Source organism: Coffea arabica, chromosome 9c (genome assembly GCF_036785885.1).
Source record: "Coffea arabica cultivar ET-39 chromosome 9c, Coffea Arabica ET-39 HiFi, whole genome shotgun sequence".
Lineage (NCBI taxonomy): Eukaryota > Viridiplantae > Streptophyta > Magnoliopsida > Gentianales > Rubiaceae > Coffea > Coffea arabica.
Genome location: NC_092326.1, coordinates 39397048 through 39417880, shown reverse-complemented (window position 1 = coordinate 39417880; position 20833 = coordinate 39397048). Strand labels below are relative to the sequence as shown.

The window sequence follows — 20833 nt, the reverse complement described above, 5'->3', positions numbered from 1 at the left end:
GCTTTGTATAATAAAATAATTTCTAACAATAAAATAAGTGCTGTTCACAATTATCATTCATAAAGCTGCACCAAAATAATCAAAAAATAGAAGTAGTAATCACGTCCATAGGCACAATAGCCAGATGATTGCACTACCAAATCACAACATATAAAACCTCTTCCCAGTAGCTAACGCCTACCAGTTCAAAACAGCATTACTTAAGAAATCACAAATCCAAACAGAATCTAGAAAACTTCAAAATTACTAACTATCCCAAACTTCATACATATCCAGAAATGACAAATCCACAAATCCAGAAATCATAAATCCACAATCAGAAATTACAGAAATCAATCCAGAAATCATAAAGGTCAATTATCTAGAAACAATCCACAATCCACAAGAACAAACAATTATAGGTGGTTCAACTCTCAAACTTCAGCATTTGTGACCTCTCAAAGGTCAATTACAGTTGATTCAGTTCCGGTCTTCAGCAACTCTGCAAGAACAAACAAAATTCATGAAGTATCATAAAGGCAATTATTAGAAATAAAGAAATACTTCAAATTTTGCAATAAAAATTTTGATAGCATACCAGATTCGAAGGCTTCAAGTTCTTCCAGATTTTCTTCTACATTTAATTCTGTCTTGGAGGACCGAAACCAATCTTGAGCACATATTAAATTTTGCACAATTCTAGGAGTCAAAGAACTCCTAAATGTATCAAGAACACGACCTCCGGTACTAAAAGCAGATTCGGAGGCCACAGTAGAAATTGGGACTGCTAACACATCACGAGCAAGTTTTGAAAGGATTGGGAATCTAAGGCTATTGGTCTTCCACCATAACAAGATATCAAATCTCTCATCATCTTCCTCACAATCCTCATTCAAATATTTCTCTAATTCAGATTTTGCATCCCTACCCCCAAGTTCCATTTTTCTCTTCTTAAACTTCAACTTGTACCGATCAGTGATTGTTTTAGAGGCATCCCCATGTCCATAAAATGTAGTTTTACTCCTTTGAGATTCACTTGAAAGTGAAGAAACATGAGACACAGAATTTGAGGCAGGTGTGTTGAGCATCTTGTATTCATTAAACAGCTCAAACATTGCATCTTTTGCAAGGCCAGCTATTGTTGTACCATCGGACTCACCATACATTTGGCAAACCACAAATTCAAGGTATTCAAGTTTAGTTCGAGGATCAAGCATGGAGGAAATAAAAATCAGCATATTCATCTTTTCAATCTTTCCCCAATACTTATCATATTTCTCCTTCATTGATCTTGCCATTGAACTTAATTCTTCATTATCACTTGCTGCCATTTCAATTAAAATGCCATGTATGTGACTAATATCAGTGAAAAAATTATTTGAAGTCACATATTTGGAACCAGAAACCTTCACAGTTAGCTGATAAAAGTTCTCCAAAAAAATTACCAAGAATCTAGCTTTTGTCCAATCAGATTTTGTTGGCAGATTTTCTAACTCTTGAAGCATGTAAGGATCCTGCTCCTCGAACCTCTCAAAAGCCCGCTCAAACCTTTGAGCCGTGTCTAGCATTAGATATGTAGAATTCCACCTAGTAGAGACATCTAAACAGAACAATCTTTTGCATTCAATTTTTTCAATTTCCACACATTCCTTGAATTTTTTCAATCTAGAAGGTGACTGTCTAACATATCTAACTGCTGCCCTGATACAATCAACTGAATCCCCCAGTTTTTTGATGCCATCATTAACAATTAGATTCACTATGTGAGCTACACATCTCACATGAGTCCATTTCCCCCCTAACACAGCTTTCCCCCAATTTTGAAGTTTTCCTCGTAAATAGCTGACAGCTACATCATTGGAACTTGCATTGTCAACTGTAACAGTTAGGATATCATCAACTCCCCATTCTAGTAGACACTTTTCTATGGCCTTACCAACTTCAGTTCCCTTGTGACTAGCAATAGGACAGAAATTTAGGATCTTTTTGTTCAGTTTCCAATCATTATCTATGAAATGGGCAGTGAGGCACATATAGTTTATCCTTTGAATGGATGTCCAAGAATCTGTGGTTAGACAAATTTTGCCACTGTTATTCTTCAAGAGATGTTTCAACTTAATTTTTTCATCTAAATACAGCTGATAGCAATCTTTAGAAATAGTCCACCTCGAAGGAATTCTAAATGATGGACAAGCAGTCCGCATCATGTATTGAAAACCTCTACCCTCTACATGTTTAAATGGCAACTCATCAACAATTACCATATAAGCTATGCTTTTTCTAATGGCTTCCGCATCAAATTTCCAACTTATGAGTGCCCCTTTAACCTCTCCCTCTAATGTTTCAGTTTCACCCAAACACAAAGTAGCCTGGCCAGTGTGCTTATTTTTAGGATTTAGAGGACATTTAGCTACATGAGTATTAAGGGGAGTCGTACCATGACTTTTGGGATCCGCGGCTATGTCCTTCTCACAGTATTTGCAAATTGCATGACGAACTCCATTCACATGCTTTACATGAAAATGATCCCAAGCTTTGGACCTCTTCTTGTACTCTCCTCTTTTCTTGCCAAAACCAGATTCTTCACAGCTTTGTGTTGTAGGACTAGGAAGAAGACCTCTAGATGATCCTTCTTGTTCTAACTCATTGTGACTTGGATTACTCTCACCATCATTAGTAGTAGACATACCTTAAGTTTTGCGAGAATCTGAGCAAATAAATTATACAATTTAGTGCAACAATCATTTAGCAATAAAATTGAAATAAAAGACTAGATGAAATTGAAGAACCAACTCAGGACAACATTCAATGAACGCTGAGAAAATCAACTAGAGACACAATGAGTGCTGTCTGGGAATGTTTTTACTAAGACCACAAAGTCCCACGCACAAACAAAAGCATTAGTAATTAATCTAACATCCAAATTCCAATTATATGATAAAGCTGCATAATTACAAGGTCACTCCCATACAAGCAACAGTATGCTCTTGACTCCTAGTCATTTAAGTGGGCATCAATCATCTTCATCCTAAGCAGCATTGCAATCGTAAGCAGTAACATCAGTTGCTACTGGTAAATTTGAAGCTTAATGATAGCCTAGAATAATGTTTACTTTTCTCCTTTCAGATAATCGAAGACAATGGGTATTGGAGTATGTATTCTAGTGGCCAGATAATTGGCACATGTGATAATCTGTACAAAAGACTTCCCACTAATGCCATGACAAAACAGAGGCCAAAACCTCAAAAAAAATATATGGAACAGATCTAAAGCTTTAAATGAAGAAATGAACCAATTTCGACATTGACTTGAGTTCAACAGTCTATCCATTTTGGCAATTCACACGAATAAAACGTCCACGGTCACTTAATACCAGGCAATGTTTCCATTAACAATAATACCTGACAGGACAAAAAATCCAGGAATCAACATTAGATGATTTGTAAATGCAAAGATTAAGAAGAAGAGAGGGAGAACCGGCTCAAGTTTGCTGCACTAGAAGAAGAATGAAACTGATCCAAGTTTGCTCAAGTTTGTACCGGCTCAACTACTCTTATCCAATTCAAAAACTCATAACTTTTATCAAGATTCAATCAGGAAGGAAATTGAGCATCAAACATCATACAAGTTCCACTGAAATTAAATTAGCCCATATAAAAAAACTAGCAAATTAAACAACGACATCCAGAATCAAATACCAAAAGAAAAAAAAAACACCAAATGAAAATCCAATTATTGAGTCTTTTTCATAAACCCATTTACCTGATAGGCTTATCCAAGGCTTCACTGGAATCAGCACTAGCGAACTGTGGTCCTGGACCTCCTGGTGATAGTGGATGCTCCGCTCGGTCAGCAATGGTGAAACCTCGGTCAGAATGGGAAACGGAGAAAGAGTGGACTGAGCAGAGGAGAGGAAAGGACATAGGACTGACTGAGGAGAGGACTGAGCAGAATGAGGAGAGGAGAAGAAACGAGAGAAAGAGGGGAACTGAGGAAGATGGGACTGCGCCGCGGGCCGCGGCAGTGCAGAGGAGCGAGAGGAAGAGGGGACGAAGAGCGGAATTAGGGCACCACGTCTGAAAATCTGAAATTGGACCAATATGAATATCGGACATAATGAACTATTTCTTATGTAACTTAATTCGGGAATTTCGAAATTGAAAACGGTATATTATTACCGCTTTACCGAAATGAATTCGAATTCGGTATATCCGAATTCAAAAACTATAAAATCGTTTTCGAACCTAATTCGATTTCAACTTGTACTATATCCCCGATTTACCGACCGAATTACCGAATTACCAAATTCGATTTACCAAATTGAAATCGATTTCGGTCGGTAAATCGGTATTTACCGTAATTGCTCACCCCTATATATATATATATATTCAAGCTCGCGAGCCGGGTTTAATATTTTGAACTCGAGTTTGAGCTCGAGTTTGGCTCGAACCAGCTCGAACTAGATTCGAGTTCGATTAATATTGAGTTCGACTCGAGTTTGACTCGAGCTGCTCACGAACGGTTCGATTCGTTTGCAGTCCTAGATAGTATATAGTTCATGAACTCATTTTACGAACTATTATCCATCCACTGACAGCGAAAGAAAGGATCGTAATTCCTCGTCCCATTTCCAAAGAAAGGGCTAATACCGCCAAGAACCGAAGTGCCTAGCTAACGGGTTATCTCGGTCTATAGAGGATCGGATATATGTCAAACAATTGAGATTCTTTTGTTTCCTTTATTGTCAAAGAGGGGCTCTTTAGGGACTTTTCTTCTTTTTTTTCTTTTTTCACCTAGGGATGTTTCAATTTTTATTTGATCAGACTAATTCCTTAAAACTAGCCGAACTCCACCCAAGAATACCAGCGAATTATCTTACGAGAGTTGAATCCGAATTCTTGCAGTTAAAAATGATCCGATCGAACTACTTATGACAGGTCCTTAGGAACTTAAAATTGTTCCTTTTTGTCCGTTTTAGTAGCTAGAGGAATAATGCACTATGGCTCAATCTTTGTGTTAACAATTTAGTTGAATCAATTTTATTTTTTTTCCTCTTCATCCCTATTTTGTCATTTTGTTGGATTGCCTAAAAAACCTACCATTATCATATTTTCCATGCTTTTGACAAACATCATACATTACATGCTTTTTCAGTTTGTCAAGAAACCATCTTCCGTCAAATGAACGGAGTTAGAAACCACCAAAGTTAGTATGGGAACGATGTTCTGTCACTTCAATCGAGTCACTAAGCACCAAAGTTAGCAGAACCATTCATTGCATGTAGGCAAAGACAACACCACCTTCCCTCACTTTCGCTTTGACCAAAATTAGTGAAACCAACAGTGCACTTAAGTACCAAAGAAAAAGACCTTCCGTCACTTTTATTCGATCATGAATAATTCCATTTGGATTGCTAATTTTTTTGAAATTTTTGTGAAAAAAGTCACTGTAGCGATTTGATGTGTATAAGGTAAAAAGATAATTGAAAATTATGTTTTTAAGGAACGTAATTGGGAAAAAAAATCTCAATCCAATCAAGGCCACCAGTACGCGTTTGATACATTTCAAAGTATATCAACGAGGAAAGCATTATTAAATTCACAAATCTCCAATGACTTTGTATCGTTGATACTGACTGATTCTTGTTCTAAAACTCATTTTAACGAGTTTTTGAATAACATTTTAAACAAAATTTTAAATTTTTTTGATCACTTTTTTACTCACGCATATTATTATGTGGATTACTTTTTTTTTTTTCTTATATTGACAGTTTGTATACTGTCAGTCAGTTAGATGTATGATAACAATACAAAATTTAAATTTAAAATTTAACTTATATATATATATATATATATCATGAACGTAACGGTAATAGTAATAATGTATAGATTTACTCATATTATTTTATTACGGTATATTTTTCAATAAAAAAACTCTAATTGAATCTGTGTTCCGAACAATGAAAATTCAATAGAAGGGGTTAAATCGTCAACATAACAGAATCACGGGTGCGGCGGGCAGTAATACTTTCCCGGTTTTGTCCAAGCCCCAGTTCTTCTGCAATTATTAAACTATTAATAGTACCATCAAGTATGATTTCGTTTTACTATTAATTAACACCAAAAACACATGCTCTAAACTAACACCCCCGAAGTTACGTGAATATACCCGAACTGTCCACGTGTCCTGCCACTCTTCCCGGTCACAATCATACAACGTGAACCATCTGGTGACAATATCATTTCCGGACTCACTAGTTAAATATTGGCCTCTGCAGAGCAGCCACCAAAGCCAGACAGAGCTATGGCTACAGCGGCGCTGTACCATTGCCGGTTAAAAACCAATGCGCCACCGCAATCGCTGCCGCGGCAACTGCTGTGTAATGCTAAAGCAGAGCTAGGAATTTTGAGGCCTAGAGCCGAGAGGTTATGGATGAATCCCCGTCTTGTTGTACATGCAGTTGCTGCTAGTGAAAGTGGAAAGGGAAGAGGTGGCACTGAAAATGCAGCTGCCGTTTCTGTCGCGAAAACCGCCGCGCCGCCGTCTCCTCCTCCAGCTCGTCCTTCCCGGTACGAGTGTGAAAGTATATTCTGTTGATTGCTTAAAGCGAAGTTTTTGAATTTCTGGCGGCTGTACTGTTCTATATCTGATAATGCTGCATAATGTTGTTTTGTGAATCATTGAATTAGGATGAATTCTGGTTTTATTTGAGGAAAAAACTGTCTCTGTTTATGGGTAATTAGCTGAAACAATTATGAAAATTTGCTGCTTTGCTACCTCAGGTGTCAAGTTCTCACTTTTTTCTTTTAACCCATTAACTCAGAGTTTTTTCTTGCATACTTTTGTAGGTATGCAGTTTTTTTTTCTTTTCTTTTGAACCAGATATGTTTCTGAAGTTAACCCAAACCTTAGTTACTTTAACACTACCGTCCACAAAAGTATGGTTGGTGAATTTGCTTCTGCGTTTGTGGCCTATGAAAAGGCAGCATAATCTAGATGATTTGTATCATTGGATCTTTCAACAAGAAATTGTTTCTGAACGTATTACAGCACAGCATCTTATATTCGACATATTCTCTAGCCAATGATAAATTTTGTTCAAATTTTCTCTGATACTGTAATCATTGGCTATACTTGTCAATCTTCTGGGCTATCTGATCTGTGATTGGCGTTCTCCTCATTTTTTATGCCGAACGAATGTGTTGCCTTTTCCTCTTCATTCCCTTTGGAGTCAAGAGAGTTCGAAATTGGGTATATAAGCTCATTGAACCAATCGGAAAGAATCAGCTGCTCTAGAAACCTGTGTTTGGTTGAGCACTGATGTTGACCGCTGGGCTTAAATTATTGAGGAGAAATGCATTTGTGAGAGTTGTAAGTTGTGTAGTTGAAATACTTGACCTAGAAGCCTAATATTTAGATGTGAATTTGTTCAATTAATTGTGCCTGTAGCTTGATCTTTCTTGTAACTGTTCAACTCCTGTGCAACATCTGTTTAGCTACAATTTGCTGTACAGTTTTTGAAATAAGTGCACTCATATATCTCAGGGTGAAACGTCATACAATCTCAGTTTTTGTTGGAGATGAAAGTGGAATAATAAATCGAATTGCTGGTGTTTTTGCTCGGAGGGGTTACAACATTGAGTCTCTTGCTGTTGGATTGAATAAAGATAAGGCCCTCTTTACAATAGTTGTCTCTGGAACTGAAAAGACTTTGCAACAAGTTGTCGAACAACTCAACAAGCTTGTGAACGTCTTGAAGGTAATAAATCAGTTGTCCTGAGAAAAGGTTTTTAAGGGAGTATGTGAGGTAACTAGGCAACCAGATTGCTCAATAACCATCATTTTTAACTTATCACATGTTAATGTTCTTTTCTGAAGTGTTTAGGAGTTTAATTTAGTGAGTTGATTGTTGATGTATGATGCTTTACTTGTGCATAAATAAAAAAAACCTAAGCACGTACATGCATGAGAATCCCTCTGAATGTGCATATTGCTTGATTATATTAAATTACATTTACTGTTTTGATTCATTCTGGTTCGGAGGCCAAATAAATACAAAAAAACGCCTTTGTGGTTGAAGGCTGCTTGCTGAGGGAATCTTTTAGCTAAGCCTACATTTCAAATTCAAGATAAAACCTATGATAAGGATTGCAAAGCCAATTTAGGCATGCAAAAAGAAATAGAGTATGGTTTTCTCCATGCATTATTATTGAATCACTTAAGTAACACTTTGTCACTCATGAAATTCATTGTTACCTGGAGGATCTACGTTGACTTCTGCCTTATGTGCAAAGAAGCTGAACAGACTTATATATGCTTTCTTACTCCACCATGATTCAGGCTGCAGCATTGTTGAAATCCTTGCTAGTAGTCATGTTCCAAGATGGAGAATTTCCAAGGCAGTCGAACTGTTATTATGAGTATAGGAATTGTTGAGGGAAAGGAAGAAAAATACTGAAACACTGGGAACACCATTACATTTTAGAATTCTGACACTAATAGAGGGAAGGAAATAGCAACATATTTGAACGATTAAAAGGCATCATAAGTCAGAGGAAGAGGGATATCTATGTAGCTAGAATACGTTATAATGTATTCTTAAATTTGTCTCTGCTTCCCTTTTTGTGATCAAAAGTGATGTCTGGACTCTGGTTGAGCTGCATTTCTTTTTGCTCTTCATCATTCCTGATTTATTGTCAAACAATATATCAGGTGGAAGATCTATCCAGAGAACCACAAGTCGAACGTGAACTGATGCTCATAAAGCTCCACGCAGATTCAGAAACAATAGCGGAAGTATGTAAACAAATTTCTCTTTCCTTTGTTTACTGTAGCCATGCTTTTTATTTTTAGTGTCTTTGGAGGACATGTATGGATACCTTGTTAGTGTCCTTTATAGCACCTTTTCACTGCTACATTTGATTGATTAACTACCTTCGACATTGGTCAAATCCCTATCAAATTTTTTTCCTTCTACACAAACTGTGTTGAAAGTCCAATATAAGTGAAAAGATCTTTGAATTAGAATTTAATCCTTGTTTTTGGTGACTTATAGGATAACAGGAATGCATCATGCAAATCTTTCTTTCTCATGTATGAGTGGATAAATCTTTTGATCAAATTGATAGAGTCCTAACTTCTCCTCGAGCAGGACTATGAATGAGCCATTAGTTTTGTTACAAACCCTTAGATGCACAGGTTGCCATTTATAACTAAGCTAGCAAAAGTCTATTCCAAGGTTGACCTTTTTTTTAAACCCAGAAATGAGCTGAAAGGTCAACCTTGAGCTTAGATTCGCTAATTGGCTAACTTCTGCTATACTTTTACATATTTAAATTAAGTGTTGGTTTATGATCCTGATATTGCAGATAGTAATAAAGTATGATACGCAAGGGCACACACACACATTCTCTCTCTCTGTCTCTCTCTCTCTCACACACACACACACAGAGGGATGTCTACAGAGAAGACAAAGAAGCAATGTGAAAATGGAAATGATGCAGTCGCTATTAATGTCTTTATGGAAGCAAAATGTCATCTTTAATGCTTTAATTTATAAGCTCGGCATCTGCCCAGGAACACATACCTAAAATTTTATAGAAATGCCTGTCAACATCGCCCTCTTTTTTAACTTTTTTTTGTTATTTATTTAAAGCACATATCTGATTGTAAGGCATATATGGAACTTAAAATCTAATCATCTTGAAGCATATTTGATTTTGGTAACTTTTTGCTATCCCATATAAATAAATCGTGGATTCCTTGGCCTCAAAGTATCCATGAGTGCCTGTTGATGTTTGATGGGACAATTAAAGTTTTCAAAATTGATTTCTATATTCAGGTCATGTGGTTGAAGGATATTTTCAGAGCAAAAATCGTGGACATATCAGAGCATTTTCTGACTGTTGAGGTAACAACATAAATTTTATTGGTTTTGTTTGTATTCTAAAAGTTATGCTGAAAGTCCAATTTGGTTTACTAGATGCTTGGATTTTAACGTATTTGCAATGGGAACATTGTTAGCATAATGAGGGATCCTCTGATATGAGATAGATATCCTAAAGAAGGGCGTAGTTGGGGTTAAGATTTGGTGAGTCCAGAAGCAGAGAAAAACCATGGAAAAGTCATTTTATTGGTTTTATAGTATAAGTTATTCACACAAACACTTTAGATTCAGATGAGAAACTATTTAAGAGGTATAAATCTTACTAGCACCAAATTTTCAATCGAAGTGACTTATCCTGTTATATAACATGTTGTTGCATTTTCATCACATTTTATTTAACTACGGACTTGAGTGTACTATTTCAAGGTATTAAGGTTGGGTTAGGTGATGGAGAATCTAGCTAATGCCATTTCTTATGTTATATTCAGGTCACTGGAGACCCTGGAAAGACAGCTGCTGTTCTAAGAAATTTTAGCAAGTTTGGAATTAAAGAAGTCGCAAGAACTGGAAGGGTTGATTCTTCATTTTTAAGTGCTTAACATAGTCTTTTATGAATTGTCAACAACTTGTGTGGAGTGTACACTGATTCCTGAAGTTTGCAATGGCTTTTAATCTGACTTGTGGTTCCTAAACCTGTAATATAGTGGGTTGTTAAGAATGTGTTTATTTATTTGAGATTCTATGATCTCTTCATCAAGTTAAGGTCACTAGTGATCTTCCATACAAATGATGAAGAAAATCCATAGTTACTTTGGGAATGTCTATTATATTTCTCAGTTTTTTGCCTACCAAACTAATTCCAAGGATCATAGGACTAATTATTCTGACCAACTCTATGAAGGTTCCAGTCTTCATCCCTTTATTTGTCTATGTCTATTTAATTGAATTTAATAGCATTATTTGAACTTTATGCTGACATCTAAGATTGATGCTACTTGAAGATTGCTTTAAGGAGAGAAAAGATGGGTGAGACAGCTCCTTTTTGGAGGTTTTCTGCAGCTTCATATCCAGATCTCGAGGGAACAGTACCTGCTCAACCAATTTTAAAGAATAGAGATACACTGTCCGGTGGAAACTCCAGTGACCCCCCAAGAGTACATACTTTATCACATGATTTTTGTGCTATTTGCATTGCCTTGTGTGCACAATAATTGTCTTTTACGGGGTGGTTTATAAACTTATTTCACTTCTGAAAAAATTACAATATTCAGCAAAAGTAGGTGTAATATTTGTTACATTAATCCAGATTACATTTTGAGACTGCTATGTTTCAGCCTCATTGAACATTCTTTTTGTGCTGAGATTGGGAATTTTTTTTTTTAAAATACTGCTAAGGCCTTTGTCTTTATTTCAGATTGAAATTTGGAGTAGGAAAAGTAAGGCTTAGTGCCCTTTAATTAATGCATACAAGAGAAGCCTTGAAACTGAAGCTCATCAATTTGAAGCATTGCATATTTCAGCAGCACTTCACGTAGTCTTGTTTGACCATTTCATGTCTTTTTAGGTTGAAAGATGGCTATAATGCAAATTTGAGTTCCATCTTGTTATTTCTGTATCAGGTGGTTCAATAACATAAATGGAAGATGCTTTTGTTCTATTTGTCAAGAACTGGAATTACTTTTTCATTTTTAAACTTTCTTGGTTTAAGCATGTTTTACTGTTTCCCACAGGGCGATGTCTATCCTGTGGAACCTGATGACAGCTACGTAGCAAATCAAGTTCTTGATGCCAACTGGGGTGTTCTATATGATGAAGATGTAAGAAACTTTCTAGTTCTTTTGATTCTGTTCTTCTCCCCCTGCTGACTTTTTTTGGGTCATTGCAAATCATTTAAAGCAATAGACGGTATTCTCATTCATTCTTTTGTTCTTATGCATATTTCTATCTTACTCTCATTCTATTGCTACAGTCAAATGGACTTCGATCACACACTTTGTCGATGCTTGTTAATGACTCACCTGGAGTTCTGAATCTAGTCACAGGGGTTATATCTAGGAGAGGCTATAATGTTCAGGTCTCTATTGCTTCACCTAATTCACCTTTTTGGGTGATTTTTTTTCCTTATCTATATGCAAGTATTACTAATGATTCCATTTACTGTTTGGGTTCAGAGCCTTGCTGTAGGTCCTGCAGAAAAGGAAGGGGTTTCACGCATTACAACTGTTGTTCCTGGAACTAATGAAACTATTGGTAAATTGGTGCAGCAATTCTACAAGTTGGTAGATGTCCATGAGGTGAGAATTATACACCTTCTGGTGTTTGATAATTGCCCTTTTTAAATCTGAATTGCTCAATGGCTTATTAACTTGAAGAAAGCTACTTCTTCTGATGTTCTGGAGTGCCATTGAATTATGATAAGCATGAGATATTAAGGACTTGAATGGTTTGCCTTTCAGAATGTACTGTGATCGTACTGTATTTAATTAATGCTTTTAATTTAGTAGTGTCTACCCCATATATGCCATTATAGTAGTGATTTAAGTAGTATTCTATTTATTCCATGATCATCTTATTTTTCTCTAAATAGTAAGTTTTGACCTGTATATTATTGGTGGCAGCAGTATTTTTTCATCAGGATCCAAATTCTTGCCAGATTGTAGTATTATTGGTGGCTCGATGTTCCAAAGTATTGTACTGGCATCTAGTGACTGATCAAATGCTTTTGTTTTTGGCCTCAATTTAAAGGCATACTAGAATTAAGGAGACCAAGAGCCTACAAGTGTTTAGGTCGTTTAATTAAGACTTCATCTGCTTTTTTCTTTGTTTCTTTTTTTCTTTTTCTCTGTCAATAATCTCCTGAATGTTTACAAAAGGTTTTGAAATCCTAACACTAGGAAAACCTCAGTAATGAAAAGGTTTGATGGTGGTTCAATTGCTGTTCTTGTCCATTACGAGAATTGTGTTTGCTTAGCAGTTCTCAACACCTTTTTTTGGTTTTTTTGAGCTTTGGTATTGTATTTTCTTATGAGTAGTTAATAATGATATATATTCAAGCTTAGGCACAGGATTTGCAGCTTTCAAGTCCTTGATTCAAAATTTGAACTGCAACTTTGCTTCAAGGTTTCCTAAGTTCCTAAGATTTCTTGGCCTACAAGTTTTAAGTTTGGTCAAAATTATGAAGTGTTGTACTAGATCTTGTTTAAGAATTTTGCTGAAATTGTCTTTTCCTGATGCTCTCTTTTTTCTTTCAACTTTACTACGCATCATCTGTCTTAAATAGTTTCTACCAGAAATATTTTCTAATATCCATAATCTCTTTGTTGGTGTTGCATTGCTCAGGTTCAAGATATCACGCCCTTGCCGTTTGCGGAGAGGGAACTGATGTTAATCAAGGTTGCCGTGAATGCTGCAGCTAGGAGGGACGTCCTTGATATTGCCAGTATTTTCCGAGCTAAACCAGTTGATGTATCTGACCATACAATAACATTAGAGGTAATTTTTTTCGTTCACATTTTTGGTTATCTTTTCATTTTAGTAGTTTGCCAGGTACAGATATGTATGTATGTATGTAGGTAGGTAGGTGCATATGTATGTACGTATGTATGCACATAATACATATGTATGTATGTACGTATGTACATACGTACGTACGTACGTATGTACATACATTTGTGGTATGCATGTACGTACGTATGTACATACATTTGTGGGTGCATGCATACTTCCTCATTCACAAAGTATGTGCTCTCTGTTATTCTTTTTAAAGTGTATTTTCTACCAGGAAAAGCATGTGTTTGTTGCATGTTTAAGGTCACAAAATGAAAAATAGTGGTTTGTGAGCTTTGTTTGGGATATAATGATCCTCTAGATTAGGGACATTTATGTTCCCAGTTCTACATTATGTAAATGGTTGTCAAGTTAGTGAACTTTCAATACACCATACTATTGTTTGGTACGCAAAATAGATGCATGAAATTGAAAAGAAACCTTATATATAGTCAGCCTACAAAAGCTAGTAACTCGTAAACCTTCTACGCAGATGTTCAACAAAAGGAGGAGAATCATGTTAGTCAGGAATTTTACGGTTTTTTTCTTTCCCGGGGGAAGGACATAGATTCCTTGAACACATTCATCTAACTTTTGTGGATAGGAATTTAATTCATTTAACAAAACACGGTTATAATTGCTTGGTGTCTTTAGATACTGGGTTTAAATTATTTGCTGTAGATTTTTCTGGTTGCTTGGAGTTCAAAGTAACCTGTTTTTTTTGAGTTTGTCTTGTATGCTGTAAAAGTTGATGGGATGGAGGTTAGTTTGGCATTTACAGTCTTAATTTCTTTGTGTACCGTTCATTTTTTTTTTTTCCAATTTTGGACAAATAGTGCAACATTTAGGTGATAAAACAATGTGATAGTTGTGGAGGCTTCCTCCTCACTTTGTGATAGTTGTGGCCTGCTCGAGCTTCCAATCTTTATCTGACCATTTCCTCTTGTGATTGCTACCTATCTCTTCATGCTTTTCTGACACTGTTGTTTTTGAAGAGATGATTTTCTGTTGTTTTAATTTATTTTTCTATATGATTGTTCCAGCTCACCGGAGATTTCAATAAGATGCTTGCATTGCAGAAATTGTTGGAGCCTTATGGGATTTGTGAGGTTGGTTAGCTTGTCCATGTAGCTTCTGATTCTCAGTAACAAGCTAATTTTTAAAGTATGGCCCTGCATATGTTGCTTCTCATTGGGCATGTCTAGGTTTCTCGTTTTTCCATTTCTTCTTTTAACGGGTTCTGGATGAATAATGATATTCGCTGCCCTTCTTAGCTGCTAGCACACTTCTACCATGCATTTTGAAGCCAAATGACAAGGATGTTTAGTAGGCAAAATACATAGTTTGGGTGTGGAAGAAGCTAAAATGGGGGGTGATTGATGTCATGTCTAAATAAAATAGAAAATGATATGAATGCCCTTCAATGAGCGTAGAAAGTGAAATTGATACAAGGAAATTCTATCGGCATCTGTTGCAGTCACCATTATGTCCGATCCTAAGTTGTAATAGGATTTAAGCGCAATCATCCAGGTTGTATTTGAGATGACTAATTTACTCCTACTTACCAACTAAATGAACAAATATATATTTAAAGTAGAATTTACTATAGTCATATCAATGATTTGTATTCATACGGCCTACATCTTTGCCAAACTAGATGCCTTGCTTGAGATGATATGAATAGATACTAGGCTTTGCCAGGCAGTCATTATCATTTGGGGATTATTTCACATGCTCAAAGCATTTAAAACTGTATGCTACTCTCCGAGTTCTTCGTTCAATGTATCTATAGATTTTGCTTTTTGCATAGCTGGATTCCAATGTTATGCTTGCTTGGATTTTTCTATCTTTCTCAATATCTGCCACCCCCAGTTTTACTTTGTAAAAAATGCAATTCAGTACCTGCCTTTCCATGTAGAACTATATGATATAATTATAAATGCCAGCATAGCTTATTATAGAAGGCCTAAATCCTCATAGGCCTCAAATAGAATTACAGAATATGACGTCTTCCTCAGTGAAAACTCAATTGTTTTTCAGGTGGCAAGGACTGGACGAGTTGCATTGGTGCGAGAATCAGGTGTGGATTCTACATTGCTTCGAGGGTACCCTCTTCCTTAATAGTAATCGTATATGATCTTATTGCAACCGAGAGAAAAAACTAGCAGTGTGGATGAAACTTCAGTCTTAGGTTTATAGAGAAGGGGCTAAGTGACAGATTTTGTGCCTTTCTTTAGTTGAGGAATCTTGGTTATCATGAAAGGGTGCTTTTTCCAGATAAGTCCTTCTTGTAGTGTTGTACAATTATGCAATGTTATATCAGGAACGTTACAGATATTCAAGAACTGGCAATATATTCCTCTTTGGATGCTATTGCTCAAGATTGCCCTCTTCTCCCCCGTGTACACAGATGCACGGTGACATGAACTTTGTTAGGATATTCTTCTTTAGAGTCGACAATAGCAAAATTTGTTGAGGGATTATAGTGCCAATGATCAATCCAGCATAAAAGCATTCTGGAAGGTACTGCACAATTCTTGCCGTAATACTTTACTAGAAGAGCAGGCTAAAGAGGTCGCAAACTTAAAACAGCTCACGGTACCCATTTGGGAGCTCACTCTTTTAACTCCTGTATTTGAAGACGCACAAGAATTGGGAGCTCATTTTTTGGTCTTTCATTACTAATTGATGATCTGATCACAACGGCAGTTGTCTGGTTTAGCACTACCACCTTTTAGGGTCGTCTGTATTTTACTTAATACACGTTCCCTCTTTAAGTTTGTTCATCTGAAACTGTGTCCGATAAGATTTCCCTGCGAGTTATTATTTGTCTTAACCTTCCTCTCGTACCATGGAAGATGGCTTATCAAAATTGGCACAAAAGACATTGTGCAATATGTACTCTATTTTCTCACGCGAAAAGCAGCAGCTCATGCAAGATTGGCGTCCAAGTCATGGTTCACTGCATGGCAGACGTGCCATAATTTGTGTTTCGTTGAACCCACCTGTGCAAGAAGTTCAACATGAACCATTTGAATGATGAAAATAACACCCTAAAATTCCAGTTTTGTGGACAAAGTCTTGCTGAATTACAGTGAACATAGCAACTGGACATGCAAACTTGAGCAGAATATGAGTTTTTCTGGATATGCGAACTCAAGCTGAATATGAGTGTTTCATATGATTCAGCTCATCTTTGTCGATGAATGAATGAAGATTGCCGCAGAAAGTGGCTTGAAAAAGCTCCAACTTCGTACATTCATCCCTTGAAGATTTGGATTTAAAATGGTGCAAACTTGACCAGCAAGGGGTAATGTGTTGCAATCTTCGATAATTAGTTCTCAAGTTTGTTAATTTAAGCAATGAAGTGTTTCAAAAGATAATCTCCCAAGAACCAGTTAATTGAATATCTGGAGATATGTCTCTGCAAGGGTTTGAGAAAGATTAAGGTAACTAGACTTGGAAAACTTGTTTGCTATTCGGGGATGCAAAGTCTTGAAGGTAATGTACCAAACATAGAGTTGAATGTAGTAAATAGAGAATAGATGCCGCTGTTTGTTCACAAAAATTTTGCACATCAAATTCTAAGGCTTTTAATATTACTAGCATTGGCATAACTGACACGTTTTTCGCCAATTTGACTATGAAAATGCCTCACCTTGAGGAGGACTAGACAATCAGATGCAGGTCCTTGCACAGACTCCATATTGCTAGTAATTCTCTTAGTTTATGCTCCAAAAAACTAACAAAATGGTATCAGAGCCTATATCTTAAGGGCCTGACTCTTTTTTTGAGAGTGAATGCGCTCGGTGAGAATCCTTTATAAGTTTAAAGTCACGATAGGAAACAAATTTTTGTCAGATGTTTCAACTTTTAGTGGTGAAACTTACCAAATTTGGGCCATTAAATATTGGACTTATTTGATAGTCAATGATCTAGGGATATGGTGGAGACCATAGAGTTGCAGTTAAACAGAGATCTAAGGCTGGCTTTCATACATCATTTTTTGATGCTAATTTCACAAGGATAATGGCTTATGATTTGATTGAGAATAAACTCTTCTCAATTAAAATGAAAAGAAAAAGTTTCACTATGAATTGGTCGGATTTTGACAATTCTAAAGTGAAGCATGATGAAATCAAGAATTCAGATCCTGAGAAAATTAAAGATGAAATCATTGATAAGTCAGGTTTTGATGGTGATGACAAAATTTATAAAGAACCATGCAGAATTTCATATTTTCTGTATAGGTTCAAATATTGTCGAAGGGTGTTCCACTTTGAACCTATGAAAAGATTATTTGGATACATAAAAAAAAAACCGTTTGACATAAGAAACCAAAAGAATCAGTTGCAGAGCTTCTTATAAAAGTCTTGTCCAACACAAGATCCAAAGATTTGAGAAGATAATCCAAAATTTGCAGCAAAAGTGGCAAGAAGGAGTGTTGAAATATGTCAACTTTTCCTATAGATTTTACTAGATTACATTTGGTATCAGAAAAATTTAGTAAGTAGAAGAATAAGGATATTTGTTAACTAAAAAATCATATTGGTTTGTTAACCAAAAAATTTAGTTATTATGTGACTCTTGGGAGATTTTCATCTACCATCTTTAGGGGCAATTTTAGGAGGAAAAAGATGGAATACCGTTCATTTTGTTAAGTGAACAATGCTGTGATGTAGACTCTCCAATGGTTTGACTATTAATATACCCTTTCTATGTAGTACTTGGTTTGCATTACAAGCGATATATTAGGGCCAGGTCAGCCAAATCATGTTAGGGGCGGATATCCGACCCGTGTCCACTCCTAATAAACTAACAGATTGTTAAATGCTGCTTATGAGTGAAAAGTGACCTGTTTACCCTCCAAAGTAGCTGCTAAGTGTACAATCAAGACAGAAAGCCACTTCATTCTATTGCAAACTACTGGCAACCTTGAGAAAAGCAGTTTAACTTCTCCAATGGATGTGGGAATGATTAAAATCAGCAATTGAAGTGTGTTTAAGGCAACGTTAAAGCGTGAGAGGTGAAAAATCATTCGATAGCATGTTGCATGCTTAAGTGCAGAAATTTTCGTCTTGTTTTTCCTCAGATCAGCAGTTGAGCTCCTCCAAAGAATGGAAATGATTAAAATCAGTAATTGAAACGCATTTAAGACTACATTAAAGCGTGAGAGGCGAAGAGTCATCATTTGGAGAGAGCACATTACAAATGCAACTGCAGAACCTTCCACCTTCTTCAGCATTTGATGATCAGTTTCTAGAGTTAGCTACAATAATGGCCATTGTTGGCTTAGGTGCTTATGTTTCACATTATCAGACTGGTGTTTGTAGAGGTTTGTTTATTTGCTTTCTTCTTTCTGCACTTTTCCGTGTATAGCTTCCAAAATAGGTACTCCTAGTCAGCCTTTGTATGATTTGTTCATTAGCTACTGGCTGAATGTTTGTCAGATTGTTCTTAGATTTTGTAACACTACTTTAAATTTCTATATTTGTTATGCATTATTAAGAGAGTTTAGATGGATGAGGCTAATTATGTTTGGCTTGAAATTCATAGGGAAGATTTCAGAAAATTGTTGATGTAGGCAAATCCTCTTCATAAGTGTCTATGGATGGTGTGAACACCCCAATTTACTTAATTATTATGTTTTAAACTTGAAGAGCACATTGTTTAATTTGGTTTTTGGTGACATGAATATTTGATGATCTAATTATTCATGTTGTCAAAGAGGGTGGTGAGAAATGCAGGTCTGAAACTAAAGAATTGAGGGCACCTTTGATACACTTGAGTTTATTGTCTATTATACAAAAATAGTTTTGATATTTCAAACGCTTTGGCAAGCTTAGTTGGACGAAGTTCTAGAATTCAAAGCAGAAAAAAAGGAAGAGTCTTGAAATTTAATGATGATGGTGCTGAAAATGAAGATGTCAATGTTTGGCTTTGCAAAAGCCAAACATTATTGTTTTGGTAAAGAGTCCTTATTAATTTTTAGATTTTCCTAATAGTATAATTCTAACTTGTTTTGCCTTTTCAAGGTGAAGAAGATTAGCTAGTAAAAAAAGTCAAGGAACATATTGTAATTTACGTTAGCTTTGTTGTGGTACCATTTAATTATTTTTTGACAACATATTAGTGTCTTAATTACCAAGCAATAATGGAGTGTAATCTCCCAAAGGGAAAAATAAGAAGAGGTTATTGAGAAGTTCTACTATTAAAGGCAAAGCTGTAGAATATGTATACAATGATAGATTCCAACTCTTTACCATATTATACATTTCCAATCTGTGTAAAATTTTTTGAGAACAACTAAATTATAAATTTACTATTTACAAGTATTCACGACAAGTACTCACTCTTGCATCTTGCATGGGCTTCGCTCCTAGTATAAAAAAATATAAGATCAAATATACAAAATATCGTAATGTCCCCCACGAGATAGTAGGGTAGGAGGGCAGAGATGGGAGAAGTGGGGGATTGGGACAGGCTCTCTCGCGCCAAATCCGTTCCATTGCCATCCTTAAACTCAGTCAAAAGCTGGTTGGATCAGTAAAAATCGATAAAAATTGAAAGGGTCAACCGAAATTCACTAAATTTAAAAAATATTTTAATTGTGTTCAAATTTTTAATACTAAAATAAATAAATAAATAAAAAGATTAAACTTTTGAACTGAAGTTGAATCGGTCGAACCGATTGAATCGTGAATTGAAAGCTCTTTTGATTCACTTTCTGGTATGGGGCTTAAAACATTGGTTATCAAGAGTTAGCTAAAAAATTTAACCTAAGAAGGCCAAATACATACACATGTAAACTCTAGAGTCTATATAGAAGTTTTTGAAAATTTTTGGAGGAGCAAACAGATAAGCATATAAAGGAAGCTTTAAAATCTTCAAAATTTTAGGAAAAAAAAAAAAGGATGAATTTTTAAAGTTTGAGAGAGCGCCGTCCCTCCCCGCCTCCCTCTAGCTCATCGCTTGCTCGTCGTTGGACTCACAAGCATGGATACATAGGGTCAATATTTAGCAGCAAAAGTTTTGCAGTTGCACTATTTCTCCTTTAACAAATTTAATAAGATTTCCAGTTCCATCTTTTAAAAGAATTCTACAAACAAGGAATTTATTTTGATGAAGAAGGAATTTATGTAAAAAAAAGATCCCATTTCCAATCAACTTCGAATTTATTAACCCATTCAAAGTACTTGTAGCCACTATAATAATTACGGATTATATTTATCATTGGTTTGTTTAATTAATACTAGTTGTTATGAATATGTAAATTGACATCTCACACATTACTAGGGACTAATACTCAATGCACATCTAATGTATGTACAATCAAAAAATACATAATATTTATGATCATATGTTTTAAATAAAATTTTTATTACTTAAGAAGGGATAGCTACGTTGAAAACATATATTTAA

At 35.8% G+C, this 20833-nt stretch overlaps 2 protein-coding genes across 2 annotated transcripts; one reads left to right on the top strand and one right to left on the bottom strand.

Moving 5' to 3' along the window:
• Positions 1–48: 48 nt before the first annotated feature.
• On the bottom strand, positions 49–4057 carry LOC140014365 (zinc finger BED domain-containing protein RICESLEEPER 2-like). Its single transcript, XM_072065153.1, has 3 exons — positions 3742–4057; positions 578–2686; positions 49–481 (listed from the first exon to the last, which is right to left on the bottom strand). Exons 2-3 carry the CDS (start codon positions 2664–2666, stop codon positions 438–440), a joined length of 2133 nt encoding a protein of 710 aa, XP_071921254.1. The 5' UTR covers positions 2667–2686; positions 3742–4057; the 3' UTR covers positions 49–437.
• A 2110-nt stretch (positions 4058–6167) lies between these two features.
• Positions 6168–15792, top strand: LOC140014322 (acetolactate synthase small subunit 1, chloroplastic-like). The gene is made up of 12 exons (XM_072065003.1): positions 6168–6548; positions 7525–7738; positions 8692–8775; positions 9821–9889; positions 10354–10437; positions 10867–11019; positions 11596–11682; positions 11835–11939; positions 12037–12159; positions 13205–13357; positions 14455–14520; positions 15452–15792. The coding sequence occupies exons 1-12, from the start codon at positions 6283–6285 to the stop codon at positions 15530–15532; spliced, it is 1485 nt and encodes a 494-aa protein (XP_071921104.1). The 5' UTR covers positions 6168–6282; the 3' UTR covers positions 15533–15792.
• The last annotated feature ends 5041 nt before the right edge of the window (positions 15793–20833 follow it).